The sequence below is a fragment of the Pterocles gutturalis genome, unplaced genomic scaffold (genome assembly GCF_000699245.1).
Source record: "Pterocles gutturalis isolate BGI_N339 unplaced genomic scaffold, ASM69924v1 scaffold50476, whole genome shotgun sequence".
Classification (NCBI taxonomy): domain Eukaryota; kingdom Metazoa; phylum Chordata; class Aves; order Pterocliformes; family Pteroclidae; genus Pterocles; species Pterocles gutturalis.
In genome coordinates this window covers 1-17,006 of record NW_010102395.1, presented here as the reverse complement: position 1 = coordinate 17,006, position 17,006 = coordinate 1, and the positions used below count along the sequence as shown (strand labels likewise).

The 17,006-nt window shown below is 38.3% G+C and overlaps 1 protein-coding gene across 1 annotated transcript; it reads right to left on the bottom strand.

Annotated features, from left to right (window-relative positions):
* Positions 1 to 275: 275 nt before the first annotated feature.
* On the bottom strand, positions 276 to 16,787 carry LOC104470861 (serine/threonine-protein kinase B-raf; the record flags this gene model as incomplete). Its single annotated transcript, XM_010085940.1, has 8 exons — positions 276 to 966; positions 7,390 to 7,543; positions 8,384 to 8,518; positions 11,159 to 11,290; positions 12,058 to 12,176; positions 12,715 to 12,761; positions 14,252 to 14,428; positions 16,703 to 16,787. Coding segments are annotated over 8 exons (872 nt in total), but the record flags the coding sequence as incomplete, so codon positions are not given.
* Between the last annotated feature and the right edge of the window lie 219 nt (positions 16,788 to 17,006).

The following is a 17,006-nucleotide window of genomic DNA, read 5'->3' as shown; positions in this document are numbered from 1 at the left end:
AAATTCTACAGACTTCAGATGCTGCGGTAGCATCTTTGATAAATACATTGTATCATAGGATACAAAAGAAAAAAAAAATAGAGGACAATCTTGCTACATTTTTTTTTTTTTAAACTTCAGTTTGTTGCTGGACCAACAAAAGAAGGATCTACCTAATCCTTCTAGAAGATGTTGTATATGCACACACCAAGAAAATACTGGAAAAGAAAAAGGTTAAGGTTGGTGGTGGTGGTTTGTTTTTTGAAGAAGTGATAAAGTAAATCTAAAAAAAGGTGCAGCAGCATCCCCTTTTCCTTCAGATTAACCTCTCTGCCTTAGAGTAACATCTTCTCCAGCTCCCATCACCCCACACTTTCAATTTTAGTGGAATAAACTCCAATAACATAGACAGATCTAGGTGTTTGACACTGTAATACAGTGAAAAGGGGATACTGCATTGTCCATAAATCAGTGAGTACACCAAGAGAAAAAAAAAGATCAGAATGGAGGAGGATTCTTTTAAATTAGCACTCATCAGATATTCAGCCTCTGATGGTACGTTGTTAGAGGGAGAAAGCCGACTGGCAGACCATCCAAAGCAAGTCTCCTAAGTTGCAGCAGCAGTTCCATCCCCTCATGCCCGAGCACCACAGTCAAGCCACGAGCGCCCTCTCCTCTCTCCTGGGAATGATGCCAACGGCACAGGCAGCCACTGCGGGTCTCCGAATGCACGTGGTGGTTTGTGTTGAAGGAGAAACACTGGCAGCAGAGGATTCTGGTTCCCAAAAAGGTACTTTTTTCCCATTGTGTTGGACTGGCAGTTCCATTCTGCTCCACTTGTAAGCTTATGGATATCTTTTCTAAATTACTTTAGGTTTTGTGGAGCAGAATAGAGTTTTGATGTTAAGAAACTGTAGGAACACAAGACTTAAATAACAGAGTGGGTGCTGCCATGGTGCTGTGGCTACTTGAACGCTGCAAATTCTCCTGTAGAGGGAGGACAAGAGCTTGGTTTAAACAGGTGATTTCAGTTACTAGGTGGTCAGCAATTTTCTCCAGACTAGTTGAACGTTAGGTTGAATACAAAAGATGTTAAAAAATGCAAACTGTTAAAATTAAAGCACAAAAGAATATATAGTGAGAGAACATTGAATACAGACCCAGCATATTTTACCAAAAAAAGAATTTCTTGAAAGCAAGCTGTACCCATTCGTCCCAAGACAGAAGTCTGAAAGTTCAAGCAAAGTCTAATTCATCATGCATTTCAAAATAAAATGTGTCAGTTTAATTTAACTTTAAACTCCCTATTGCGCATGTATCCTCCTGAAAGGCAACAACTGCAATAAATGAGTCACACTGCAAACTAATTTCTAGTCTGGTATGAAACTGGTTAAATAACAAAGAACTACCTGACACACTTGTTAACCTTTAAAGACTATATACTGTAAAGTGCCTGAATATTAAACCAGTAGTGAAGAATTCCAGAATCTGGTTTGGAGACCAACATAGCAACCTACTGTGAGAACAGTAAGAACCATGAGATTAAATTAGGCCTAACAGGGAGCACAATGAATAAAGCAACCTCATGCTTCCTTCAGAATTATTGAATAAACAATTCTATGCAGTGCTTTCACATGCAGTGATTGCCTGAAATTCTACATAGTTTATTTAGTGTCAGCATGCCATGAGATAGACTGGTAATCCCATTTCAGAGATGACAAAACTATGGCACAGAGTAAAATCGCTACCCAAAGCCTTAAGAAGTTTGCCAGAACACTGAATAGTAGCTGAATCTAAGACACTCATCCTCTTAATCTTATACTTTAGCCAAAAATTTTCACTGTAACCCACAAAGAAATTGTATTTTATAGGATTTTTAGGGAGGGGTGTCCAACTATGCTTAACCAAAAGGACTCAGGAGCAAGAGAAAAAGAAATGTCATGTAACTTCCCCTTGTTGGGTTTCACATGAATTTTGGGTTAGTTTATGCCTATTTCTTGACAGCACTCCTCAAAGCTCTCCTGATAATGAAGGAGTGATAAGCAGACATAAGAGAAACTTCATCCTGTTCAACAGGAGTGTGTTGAATGTCATTACACCCAAACAACTGCTCCCTATCTTGGTGTCCTTCCATCCTTTCAAGAGCACGTGTTTTGTTGGCTTTCCCTCTTCTTAAGATTCCTATTCTGAATATTTGAAACAAACCAGAAACATCCCTGCAAACAGAATTTTAGGCTGACAGCATTCATTCCATGCAGTGTCTTGCTCTAGAAAGAAGAGAACCAAGAAGAGTGCTCAGCAGTCTGTATGGGGAGGAGGAAGGAAAGGCATCTCCAGGCCCTGGTCCAGCTGATCTAAGGGAACATGAAAAAAGCAGGGAGAGGGGGAGAGGGCTCTGTGTGTCGTAGGAAATGAGAAGAGAGTACACCCAAGGTCTAAAGTAAGGGTGGCTGGCACAGGGGTTTGTGACAGACCTCAAGCTCTGTGTATCCTGATAGACTCTGGTGGCAGGTTTAAGTTATAACAACAAAAGAATAAGAACTTTACGATGGATCTGATTGCCTATTTTACTAGTTACACCAACAGATAAAACCCTTGCTCTAAATCCCACTAAATATTTGATAATTTTTCTTGCTTCTCTATGGCACATTTCACTAATCTCCCAACTCTCTTCACAGTTATCTTCTAGAAACACCTAAATTTTTGTACTTTTTTCTTTTTTAAGATAAGGAGGACAAAAAAGTCATCAAGTATTGCCTGTGAAGCTAATTTTTAAGAATGACATTCATGCTTGGCTACACTTTCAAAACATGCTCTACTTAATTCATTTTTCAGTCTGCTTTCCTAAACTGCCGACTAAAGATCAATTTATAAACAAGAGATTGCTCCCTCATTACTCATCTTGTCCTTCTGCCCATTTCTGGTAACAATTCAGCTTTTAATAGTCATACAGGGATTTCAGAAGATAAAAGATGAAACATTAATTGGGAAAGGGCAATGGAAAAATGTGATCAGAAGTCAAGAAGCATTTCAGATAGAATGGTAGCTATAAAAAGGTGGTTTTTCAGACTTTTCTGCTATTTAAATAAAACCTTAGCAAAGATATTTTCTCTGACAAGCTAATGCTAAATCTCCCCTTCCAAAATTCAGGTGCTAATCTGATCTCAAATCAATAGGAGACCAAAATAGGTAACATGTTCATCTAATAATGGGATTATGTCAATTGAACATGTATAAAATGTGATTACCAGTAACAGCTTTCCCTAGATGAGGAACGTAGATGGCTATACGTACAGGAATCCCCGATCCTGCTAGGTGTCAAATGGACTTCCTGAGGAGTAGCTAAAACACTTTCTGTCACCCTTTCTATTCTAAAGATGTAAAATACCTGGTTCTTTTATCTTCTGAAAGAAACTCCATCTGTAGGAGAGGAAGAGAGAACACAGGCAACCTCTTCCAGAGATTTAGATGCATGCACACAGATAAATGAAGTAACCTGAACTGTGAATTCCCCATTTTTCTACCATGACAGGAAGGTCTTGCCTGAGAGGAATGTATGGTCAAAGTGAAGACAGCTTTAGGAATTTGCTCTGATATGTCCTGTCCTGCAGGAACAGGATCATCCTGATTTTGCCCTGATAAGGCTTTGGATGCTGTCCTGTAATGGCCAATGTTAATCTGAAGTGGGACTGCTGCAGTCCCACTCTCCCTCTTGACCTGAGCTGTAGAGCAATGACCTGCTCGCTGTGCTACATCGGCACTATCTGGCCCTTATGCAAGATGGCTCAAGGAGCTGACCTAGCAAATATTAGCTCAGGCAGGTGGGTAAGGAGAGTTTTATAACCAATTTTTGGAGAGCTGCTCCGTTGGTGGTGGTGGGAATGCACTCAACTGTGCAGAACAGACTTGTGGAACTAGAGAGTATCTGCCAGTGTAAGGGTAAGGAGCTGGGCCATGGCTGCTCCAAATGAGATCAGCTTACCGTGAAGCTATCAAACCACATACTTAGTGATTTGGGATGTGAAAAAAAAAAAACACAAGACAGACATTTTTATTCATTGTGAGCCAGACATCTGATGTGCTTTTTACCCAGCAGAACTTCAGATACTTGCTTTGACTGGTAGCAAAGAAATTCGATGGATAGCATTTGAAAATCTACACTTCTTACAGAGCCATTTCAAGTTAGTCACTACAGTCATTTCATGCTTGTCTCATGCAAAGCAAGTGGAAACTATTTTAAATGCACACTTTCAAAAAATCTGTACTAAAAAGATGATCCAGTTCTTTTATGTTGTGTCCAAACAGAATATTATAAAGGCATGTTCTGAGTGAACCTGCTACCCCTGATTCCTGGAAGGACTTAAAATGCCATTACCAATCTCTACGCTCACAAATTTATAATTTATCTGGATTCCTGAGGTTACTAAGGTATGTACACAACACCTCAACTATACTCCTTTTATCCTGGGGTACACACACTTTCTCAGAAGAATTGTAAGGAGAAGAATGGTTCCCTTCCAGGTCCGGGCCAGCCTCGTCTACTGAAGTAGACAGTAACTGATTTATCCAAGGGAAACATGAAATTCCAGCACCTTGCCTGGAGTACGTTCACAGACACAGAAAAACGTATGGCAAAGAGACAGTCTTCTGTTGGATCTTGCACTGATCTTATAGCATGGATACCATCCACTGGCTAATTAAAAAATTTGGAACATACACTAACATGGATAATTAGTATCCTCAGAAGAATATACAGCAGCGTTTATGAGAATCTCATCCTTCTAGAAGGTACCAAGACAGATTTTTTTTTTCTATACTGAGATACATGTAAGTAAAGAAAAAAGGAATCTCACATAGGTTAAACTACCCCTCCAGGAAATCCTGGGATCCTACAGACCTGTTTTCAGGACCAATAGGTATCTGTTTCTAAACAATTAGTTGAGTTGCATCTTTGAGAACACTGACTCAAAACCATAGGTGTATTAAGGCATCTTCATCCTACATATGTTCCCAAATCTCGAAGCAGCAATTACAAGCTACAGAAGTTAAACCCCTAAATGCCTTTATGTCAGATAAAGTAAAAGATCCACAAAAACTAGCCTCCTTTTAGGCTTCATAAAATGTTTAGTGAGAAGCTAAGCTCACATTATGCCCAAAACAAAAAGACAAAGAAAGAATTCTAATGCACTGAGCATACAGAAGGAAATGGGACCAAATTTGTCTAAGGATGGCAGTATTTTTTCTTCCCCATAAATAAAGTTCCTATAGTACAGAAGAACAATCTTAACAACAAGGAGGATAACACTACGCCAAGGAATAAATTGTTTGAATTCATCTGTCAGACTTGAAAAAGAGCAAGCCTGGGCAGGGCAGTGATGACTGTTCTGCACTCTCTGTAGCTGCCTGTGCAGTTAAGCCTTTTCTGCCTTGGATGGTGCATTTCTAGATTCTGCAGGAGACCCAGCAGCATCCTCTTGCTCTTACTGAAATGGGAACTGTAGCCTGTACTGAATACCATACCCCAAAGCTTAAGAAGCATTCCTCCTCACTGTCTGGAATAAAAAAATTAATGAATAAGAGGAGAAAAAAAACCATTTAAATCCTGTTTTCATTTTAAGATAGGCCTGCCAAAATGAGGCGAAGCTACCAGAAAGATGAGAAACAGATTTTCTAAAACAATAACAACTTTCATCCTCCATTAACTATTTCCGTAGAGATAGATTTCGATTGTCCTGACTAACAAAATGAGAAAAGTTAGTCCCAAACTGTTCCAACAGCAGATGCCCAAAAGACCATTAGAATCAGGCCAGAAAACGTAGAAACTACCTACACCTCTTCAAGCTCTCTAACTCTCCCTGATGTTTTAAAAGTCTCAGTTGCCAGACAGCAGAAAAGAAAACCTTATTTGAATTCCTGATCTATTTCAAAAACCTATTGCTAGCAACATGCAAACTCCTCTATAAATACACAAACTAGAAGCCATGAAGAACACTCCTGGCCCTTGCCATCCTAACAAGAGCAGCAATAGCTTGTTTCTTAAGCAGAAGAATCTGTGAAAATTAATAGCTTAGCAGTTTAAAACAAACAAAACCACAAAACTAATTTCAAAATATGCAAGAACACAGTCAATAACATTATTGTTTTCATATCTGACATCAAAAACTGATATAACCTGAACCACTACTCTGATTCACCTGTTCCAGAGCAATGCTCCAAAGATAAATGCACTCTTTAAAGTGAGCTGATAGGATCTTGGTAAGGTGTCTAGCTTTCCCAGTTACATATCTAATCTAACCGATTCACTTCCAGTCAAACTAGCAGCTTTTATATGGAAGTGAAAAAAACCAACTCGTCACTGAACAGGACCATGTTCACTGGTATTCTTAGCAATATTAAAGTAATTAAAACATTTAATCTTAACAGAATTCATGCTATAATACTGATTTCCTTGAAAACAACTGCTTTTTCAAACTCTCTTTTCCTATTATGGGTGTTAGCAGCCTTTTTCTCTTAATGTATTTGGTTATGCTCGAGACTTAAAATGTTTTTTTAATTTTGAAATCTGTGCTAATTGAAGGATTGAAGGACACAGGCACCATTACCAGTAATATTCCTGCAGTTCAGTAAAAGTAGTTTCAGAATTTCTTCTACGTTGCATTGTAACAGAACATTTTGAGAGGGTCTAATCTATAGCAGATCAGAGTAGTTAGGTAAAAATAAAAAGTAAAAAAAAACCCCATGCCACCACTCCTCTACAGGAAGAGATATCCTCTAAACTGCACTATTTTAAACTTCAAATTTCAAAATAAGAGTCACACATCACTAAGGTCTTTCTTTGGATTCTGTGTTGTATCTGCTCACTTCTGCTGACCACAAGAAGTTTTGACTCTGCTCAGCCTTGAAGCTAAGTTTATTTTTCCAATTGTTTCCCACACGAGTAGCATTAGCAACTGAGGAATCCAAATCTTATTGCTCAAATATAATGACTTCAACTGAAGTAATAAAAAAAACCCCACGATAGCTTGAGTAGATGAAAATAAAATACACTCCTGAGTAATTAAATCCAATCAATAAACTAGGCAAAAATGACATGGGCAAGCAAAAATGACACCAAATGACCTTAAGAGGACTTTTGCTTGTTTTGAAGTGACTTTTCCCATTTCTCTTATGTGACCTTACAATTCTCCTTGTGCCAGCTGTTCCCAGGACATGTCTTACCAACACAGACTTTGTGCTCAGGACATTCAATGCCCAGTGTTAGGAACTGACTCTTCATGCCCTCAGTAAACCTTAAAAACATAGCTGGTAGGAACTGAGAACATACATGTGTGTTGCACGCACAGGAACACACCAGCACACAGACACACAGCACATGCTTTCACATTTCTTTTCAGTGTACTGGAAACCCACCGTATCCCCCTGCTTGGATGGGTGTTTTTGGAGAAGCACAAGCATATAGACTGAAATCCTCTGTCTGGAAGCCAGCCCGGTTTAGTGAGGGCTCAGATGCACTGCGGTGAATTTTTGGCAATGACCGGGCCAGAAGCTCAATGGAGGCAAGAATCTAAAACAAGTAAAAAATAAGTGATCAAATCTGTTGTTCCAAAGCTGTCACTGTCTCTTAAAATCAAAGGCAGGACATCACTTAACTACAGAAAAATATTTACACACAAATTTAAACAGAATCTTTTAAAAATAGATTACTGCATTGCACTCTCATGGTTGTGCCCTCAAAAAGCTGAAAAGGACGTTTTGGGAAGAAACTGTCTCATTTTCCCCTTTAAAAGGGCATACTGATTTTCCACTATAAGCATAGCAAATATAGTTGCCTTTTATTTGCCTCCTTGTTTATGCGCTAGTGCCTATACCTACCACCACTGCAAATAAACGCATCTTTGGCAGCAGTTTGATGAATCCCATTTACCAAAAGCCAGCAGCAGGGGGAGCTCCTGTTTTTTTGAAAACCCTTTGGTTACATTCAAAACAACAACAAAAAAGGCCCCTCCACACCAACCCCCAAGCTTTTAGAATCCAAACATTGCTCAACAGGCACGATACATCACGTTTTGTGACAAAACTATCAGTTCCCCTTCATAAAGCTTGTGGGAGAGCAAGGAGGAGGAGATAAAGATTTCTGAGAACATACACAGCAAGTTCTAATTTGTGTATATAATTGTGATTATTAATTTCACAGTTTCCCAGCTGAACCTTTCTCCAACACATAAATGCTTTTAATACCTGCTTTTTGAATTGAAAATAAACATTTCTAATTAAACAGCACTAACTAGGTACTGAACCAGCACTAATAAAGAAAATTTTGGACTGGCCAGTGAGTTCATAACATCTTTACTTTTAATATTTGAATTATAAAGTTTACTGAGAACTAAAGAGGAATATTTCTCACCTGTGGAAAAAGGGGTCTCTCATCTCTTTTCTTTTTTAAGCATTCTGCCATTAGTCTCTTCATAGCTTTTGGGCAGTTGCTCCGTACTTTGCTGAGGTCTGGAGATAGGTATCCTCGTCCCACCATAAAAATTATCTTTATTTAAGGGGAAAAAAAATGAAAGAGGAAGAAGATGAGTCCATAAAACATTCTGCTAGACCATTTTAATACCCGCAGCAAGTTTTCTGCTCCCAGGAAACACTATCTGGTATTGAAATTGCCAAGTTTCTTAGACTAATGCTTGCTAGCCTATTCAGTACGGAGAAAAAAGATTTTTCTTCCTCCTCCTAAGAAAGATTTCTGTGAAACTTTAACACTAGTAAGTAGTTACCATTTATAGCAATAACCATCTAAGGAGTGGTTCTTTGGTGTCAAAACCTGCTACAAAAACAAGAATAAGCAACTCTGTGGCAGGAATAAAATGCCTAAAATAAATATTCTGTAAAAACAAATATACTGTTTTAGAATATAACTCAACAGCAAGTTCACACTGAAAGGTATTTTAAGAAACACATGGACTTCATATATTAAAACCCCTTACCTTTCGAGATTAAACCCCTTCATATACTTTTCCACCACAAAAGCTTATTCTTGATATCTGACTACCTTCCCCACCTCCACAAAAAAAACCCACAAAAGAAAAAGAGAAACTGACTCTCCTCTGTAGAAGAGAAGACAGATAGGCTTTGTATTTTCACAGTAATTCCTTTAACATGGAGGTCTTATACTTCACCTAAGGATAAAACTTAAGGATAAAACAAAGTAATAGAAAGCAGGAAAACAAAGCATACATATGGTTAAATTTCTCTTGGATATATAGAAAAACCATCAAACATCATGTCAAGCCAAGGTCAAATGCAATGTAGTTTCAGTACTGCAGTTACGCTGAAACTAAAAAGCCCTTTCAAACTAAACTAGCTAATCAAAGGTCCATTCATGCTGCAGCAGATAAACACTATCTTTTCTGAATACTCAGAGAGACCGAGCAGGTGTATCATACCTTATACGTAATGAAGTGTAACTATTTCATATTTTGACGCTAGGAAAAAAAAAAAACCACCACCAAAAAACCCAACCCAAAAGAAAACCCCCGTATCTCAAGCAAGCTATACATGTTGTTTATACTAATATAATCCTGGTCCTTCTTCATCTTTCTGGTTCAGTCGCATCTGTGTTGGCATCAAGTAGTATAAAACTCCCATATGGCTTCTTTAGAAATCCCCATGTGCCAGAGCAGCATTTCATAGTAAAGACTTGTCTACCCTGTCCCTTAACCCTGCTGCAACGAGACTCACGACTCACCATCATGTAGAAGCTACTCCTTTCTGAATAATTACACTGCTTAAGTTGAAACTATCAAAAATTCTTCATTATTCCCAGTACTCTCTTTACAAATCATGTAGGGATTAAACTTTTATTTTAACTAGAGAAAAGAGAATATCACTACAAGAACAGTCCTAGTCTGTCTAGAAAAACCTGTTAAGGTGAGAAAAACGAGCATAATGCTTTGCTCACTGAGGTTCTTAGTTATGTCATAGTAGCTGATGTAGATGCACCAACACAGAGTAAACAATATTTACATCTTTTCACACAAGAGACTGGGAGTAACAAAACTCAAGACATTAGATCACATTTTATATGTTGGCTTTAGTTCCAATTTAAAATTTGTTTCAGCACTCAACTGTGAGCATCCGCAGCAAAGGGTTCATCTTTCAAATCTCAAAAGGTAAAAACAAAACAATGCCCAAATACTGCTTTTAGAAGGCTGTATCTATCTAGCCAGGAATCTGGATATTTCCCTTCTTTCAAAAGAAAAACAAAAGAAAAAAAAATAAAAGAAAAAAAAGGAATCACTCAAAATTTGATGAATTGGGATGAAGTGTTCTGACAAATATGGAAGCAGCCTCATAAAATGGCATTCACAGATGAACGTTGCTATGGTTGCAATTCTCAAGTACTGACAGTGAAAAAACAAGGGATGCGGACACAGATACATAAATATATCACCACTCAGACATGGAATAGTTTACACTGAAGGTCTTGATGCATAGATACTATTTTCAGATTAGACAGAGAAATAATGAATCAGATATGCCTTTGCAAACGTGCCTATCCTGTGGAGATGTATTACAGGTGTGTGGTATCACTAGGCTTAAGGAATATTTGTTCGCAATTAAGTAATCTTCTTACAGGATTCAGACACTCTGGAAAGTCATATACTCCATCAAGCAGGATTTGAGAAATACTGATATCCTGAAATTCAATTAGATGGTGCGTGCATTTCTCAAGATTGAAATGAATATAAAACATTCAGTGAGATGATTGCTGTTTCATTTTGTCAACCCTGTTGCTGAACTATTATTGAATGCAAGGGGAGGGGGAAAAAGAGGAATAACTGAACATATGGAGGATCATTTTGCCTTTGCAGAACTATTCTAAACAGATTACTATTAAGTAACCTGCTCTCTCCCTAGTAAGTATCCTGGCAACCAGCTCAGAAGCTGAAAATCTATACTTGAAGTAAAAGAGAACAAAAAAAAAAAACAAACCTCAAGAGAAGTAAGTAAATTGGTGCTATGTGGCTGAGGCAGATCTAGAAAATGTAGAAACATAATCTCATAACATCAGAATCAGAAAAACAAATCAAACACACAAAACATCAAAACGTGCACTTCAGAAGGCTGAATCAATCTCTGTTTCAGGCCACAGCTGACAGAAGTCAATCCCTTCCCTTACCTGGTCCCTGTTGTTGATGTTTGAGTACGGCAACTGTCCAGTCATCAATTCATAAAGAACAATCCCAAACGCATACACATCCGACTGAAAGCTATATGGGTTTTTATCTTGCATCCTAATAACTTCTGGTGCCTGTACCATAAAAGGAAAGAATTAAGTTTTTATTTCACCACGTCAGGCTGCACCTCACATATCAGGACTTGTCCAGAGTATAACAGGTGCAAGGCCTACTCTTGCTTTCAGATGTTACCAGATTCTAATATAGAATGGATGTTGACATGAACCTCAAAATCTGTTGGTTCATTTTAGCTTGGTGACCCCCTTATTCCTCTACAACAGAACAAAATGACCTTGTCCAGGCTGAGAAGCTATTTTGAAACTAGAGTTACAACAACACTGAAAATAATGCCAACTAACAGAGCCTTCAGTTTTTTCAGGGAGAAAAGGAGAAAGTGGAGTTACACAGAAGGCTGTAACTATCCTTCTCATTAAGACTTAAGCAAGTTGTATGAACTCTTGAGGGTAACGATGCTTGAATCCTTAAAACTTAAGAGCATCTTGCTTTCAGCCGAGCTAGTTCCTCTGCTCCTTTGCAGGGTGTTTTCCGTGGCTTTTTCACCTTCTCCTCAACCCTGGATGAATCAAACCCTTCCCATTTTCTTTTCAGTTTAAACCTCAGAATAAGGGATGAAGACACTAAAGTGTTTTTGCTGATTACTGTAAAATACACACTTGAAGAAGAACTGAAAAGCATTCATTTAGTACTTCATATTACTGCTTGTCTTTTCTAGCTTAAGACAGCTCGTATATGTCACGTGTGCTGGAAGGGTAGTCTTAGCAACTTTGGCTAAAGGAAATTAAATTTGTTGAAACAAACACATGACTTCCCCCTTCCTTACCATCCATAGAATAGATCCAGACAACTGTTCAAACTGATGGGATCCGCTCCATCGTGATTTCACTGTAGCTAGACCAAAATCACCTATTTTTACTGTGAGGTCTTCATGAAGAAAAATATCTAAGGGGAAAATGTTAAGAGAAAACAAACAAACGGTACTGGTCCTGTCCTACAAGAACAATAAACAGCTACAAACCTGCAGCATTAGACCACCTCTGAAGCAGGTTTTCATGTAATACAGGTTCTAAGCAGCCAGCATGGTGAATTATGGTACTTAAAGGTTACATAAGCAATGACTGGGCCAGTGTTGAACAGACCGTGGCCCAGGTGGCTTTCTTGAAATGCCAAGTACTTTCTTGAAATGCCAAGGACAAGAAAAGCTGAAAATATTCCATGAGTGAACTGGCGTAATCTTTCATTACATGTAGAAACTAAATGATGTAAAAATCTTTTTGATACCACAACAAAACTTGCTATGTCATTGTAATCACATCAATAAACATAAGGATCCCTTACTTTGCACTAGCGATATTACCGTTCTCAATGAAATTTCAAGTCGGCAAATATTGACACATGAATAGCTTTTCACATCAGTAAGTTCATTTCTGGCAGAAAAAAATAAATCCAAGAATGCTGTCACATCTCTGGGAAAGGATACTATTACTCTTGAGGTCTCTGTGGATGATTGACTTGGCATGCAAATAACTGAAAAGGAACATCATAGATTAGGTGTGTTAAATTATATTTCACTAACAACAACTCAAAATTCACTGTATTACTGAAACACAAATTCTGCAGATATTCAAACTACACATATTTATCAAGGTGGTACAACTTTAGCTACTCATGACAGTTCCTGCAAGTCACAGAAAAAAAAAACACAAATAAAATTAAGCTTGGATTTCCAGCTCAAACCTGATGCTACTGAAGAATGAAATAACAATTATGCACCAACTTCTGCTTTTCATTTCTAAATGAACATTCAGAATAAAATTAAAAGAAGTTCAGTAGTTTTTGACATGCCATTCAGTGCTGAAGGTTCTGCCTCCCAGCCTTAGTGGTGACTGTCAAGACACTTTGCGGGCTAGTCACAGCTTTAAGTAAGGTGTTTCTAAATTGTGGGAGCTAAATGTACTTCCCAGACTCTGTGTGTACTCAGGTATGCTTACTGCATTTTAGTATGGGACAGAAAAAAGATCCCCTGATTGCAGACTGGATAAATAGATTACAGGGAACACAGAGGAGGGTACTTGCCCCAGAGCATAGATATAGCTTAAATTAGGCAACTAGTCTCCCACGGCTCTTTGTTTAGTCAATGAAATTGGCACAAACCTGCTGCAAAAGCTCCAATTTATGTCTCTGCTTTGAATCACGCTCCTAAAACAGCTTCTGCATCTCCACTACCCACAGAGGGAGCCTAGGGAGATGCGCAGGCTAACATAAGGCTGTGGCTGGTTGCTACAGACACCTCCCCAATTCTTGATTGAAAATGTAATGGAATACTTAGTTACAAAAATAGCACAATTAACTGCAATCATCATAGTGGTTTTACAGCTGGAGGGTGATTTCTCTGATCTTACATCAGTGTTCTGATTTTGACACACAATATTGGGCTAGTTTTGTAAATTCTAACATGCTCAATTGCCCTCTATGGGAGTAAGGATTACTTATAGTCCTTAGAACAAAACAGGTGTGTTTTCTTCAAATGCTTAAATCTATTATTTAGAGAGCTACAATACTTATAACAAAAGGAGAAAAAAATCAATTCTGTTTGCTAACAGGGCTATCTGCCTTCCACATTATCTTACAGGATTCTGCCCTTTCATCGACAGGGTGTTTCTTTTTAAACTATGTCTTACATCCTACCATGAGACTATCTGCTCTGTGCAGATTGTAAAGCCTGCAGAAGTCTTTCCTCACAAGATTGAAAGTTTAACTACACTGTAATTATCTTTATTCTATTATCAAGACTATAGTTCCTTGATGATTTGTATTTTCTTATGTTCTGAAAAAAGAACATTAATTCTATTTTACTCATCAAAATAACAAACACTTCACCAAATGCTCTGATCATCAAGGCAGGACCCTGGGCTTGGCAAAGTGAGCAGATAGCTGGCCAATGTCAGTCAGAACATGAAGGGAATAAGTAAACCTTGCCCCAATGCTCCTTTGCAAACAAGTGATATGATACTTACTCCATGCCTTGTGCAGTCTGTCGTGCAATATCAATTAGTTTGATCATTTCAAATTTAGTCTCAATGATGTGTAGATGGTGATATAAGCTGGACCCCTCACACCACTGTGTAACAATAGCCAACTGTGGTTTTGTTGAATAACCCATGAAAAGCAGGATATTCACATGCCGTGTTTTCCTGTCAAAAAAAAATCAGGAGGAAATCAGGCAGATCAAGAAATCAAGAAAAACCCAGGCAGATCTATCAGTCTAAATATGCATTTCCAAACAGAAGTTGTGTCAATCTCAACTTTTACTAAGATAACACGATAACCTGTTGCTAGATTCAGTTTAATGAATTATTCCAGCAGTTAGCCTTTCTTATCATAATGACATAGAATACCTATTCTTGGGTAATCACCGCTTCCTCTTGCTTTTGCAAGCAGCCTACCACAGGATTGCTCAGAAGATGTTGTTACCACTAAGTCCCCATGGGACAGCGATGGACTGCAGGCAGGTCTGCTTTTGTGTAACCCCAGTCCAGTTAGGAGATGTTGCTGCCCATCCAAAACGAAACTCCAATCTCTAAGGCTTCCAGAAAGGACAACTCTTTCGTTCAGAAACCATCAACATGCTTCCTTGACAAGGCTTCAGTTTTTCTTAGTGCTTTATCTGACAAGAATTTTCTACTCTCTATGGAGCCAGCATACAAGAAAGGATGAAAATAGGTATGAAAACTGTGTCTCAGTAAGGTTACGATATGAACTTGTTTCTAAAAAGCACTGGGAGAGACTGGAGTTCACCACAGAGATGATTAAATCAAACCTATTTCAAAGATGGAGCAACTCCAGACAGAAGAGGTTCACAACGAATAATGCAGAGAGCATTATCCCAGTAGATAATTCCAATAGATTCAAGGTCTGAAACAATCTACTGATTCACTGTGAAACCTGAAAGAGTCTCCTCACCCTCCAGGAAAAGTCAATCGCATTCTTATTGTCACCAAATGGACATGAAGAACTAGATACCTCCAAAACCACCACAGAGATATTACAAAGATGAAGCACCTAAGAATTCTGGAGTATTTCCTAGCTTTCACAAGGGCTGATGAAAAACAAAGGCAATCTTCCAACACAGCTCAGTACTGAAGGCAGTCAGGTCACTGTTGACGAAACCTGACAGACCAAGCTTAAAACCTGTGATAGCTTCTTAAATCTATGCTGCTGCTGAAGATGGCAGAGCTCTTTATGTTTTCTTATATTAAAAAACTAACATGGGAACCTAGAGTGTGAACCCACTTGTCCTCTCAGCAATGCAGACCAAGTCAGTTCTACGCTATGTGACTGTGCCTTTCAGGTTCAAGGATTTGTCCAGTGATGCGGAGAGTAACTGCTGAATGAACAAAAAAAAAAAAAGTGGCTTCTTGCAAAGCCTATCTCAAAGCTAAGAAAGTAATGATGAAGCATAATGGAAAAGGTACAAGTACAGGTAAATCTGGCTTGTCTGGGTCAAAGGACAGGACAACAGACTATTTACTGTAAGTGCTGAAACCATCAACAACCGAGAAAGGCTGGACTCCAGCTACTGGACTGCTGTCAGAAATCTTGACTAGGTATGAAATACAAGATTTTTTTATTTCATTAAGTTCTTCTGAGCATGTATGTCAAAAATATGCAGAGATATCCAAAGCAGCATACCCCAGAAAGCCTCCACTTCCACAACTATGGGCTTTGAGTTTTCAGCACTAACATTTCCTGGGTAAAAAGGCTGACCATCTCCTTTTCACTGTGTAGCTTACTGGGGATGCTCTTCCAGCACAGGCAACCAGATCAACACATCAGTTTTCCAGATGAAAAAACTTTCTATTTTGTTTCTTAAAACAGAATTATGGTTGAGACTGCTCAAGACTGTGCTTGGATCGTGTTGATGGATCCTCTTTTCAGAGCTGAACCCAAAACAAATACTTCCTCTGAGAAACTATAAGCAGTAGACATGAGTAAAAGAAATCAGGAAGTGACTTTATGAGAAATGCATTTTAAAAAACCCTCAAAGGCAAGTCAATGCTACTGAACAGAAACTATTAAACAACAGATAATATGGGCAATGCTGTATCTCAAAACCAACAAATAGTTATGCTCTCCTTATACCTCAAACTGTGATGAGAGAAAAGAAAGGCCTAGAGTTCACACTCGGGCTTGACTATGCCCTGGGGGTAGTCTAATAGCAAAAAACAGTCCTGTCTTGAGGGCTTGGACGTACATAGATTCACAACATAGGTAGACAAACACATACAGGGGAATGAAGAACTAGCAGTGGATACAAAGAAATATTTTAAATTGGCAAGTTACGCTTTCTGCCCAAAGTATCATCATGGAGGAATAAGACCAGTGTGGTCTAATGGAAATCGAAAATTCAATGATTAATGAAACATAAATCTGCACACGTTATTTTATGCCATTAAAAATATTCTTACCTGAGCACTCCTACTTCATTTTTGAAAGCCTGTAACTGTTGAGGTGTCGGTGCCGTAACATTCAACATTTTCACTGCCACATCACCTTTAAAATAATTTTTTAATAAGTGTCATTGATACGTATTCCTCTATTGAGAAAATGGTATACAGAGCATCACGAAATATTGAGATACTCCATTTTCTCACTTTTGTGAAATAAACCACTACAATATGAAAATAAGTCAATATTCTGTAAAATCCTAGCCAAGTCAAAGCTTTCCAAATACACATTTGAAATCCTCATTCATCAAGATGGATGCTTCAG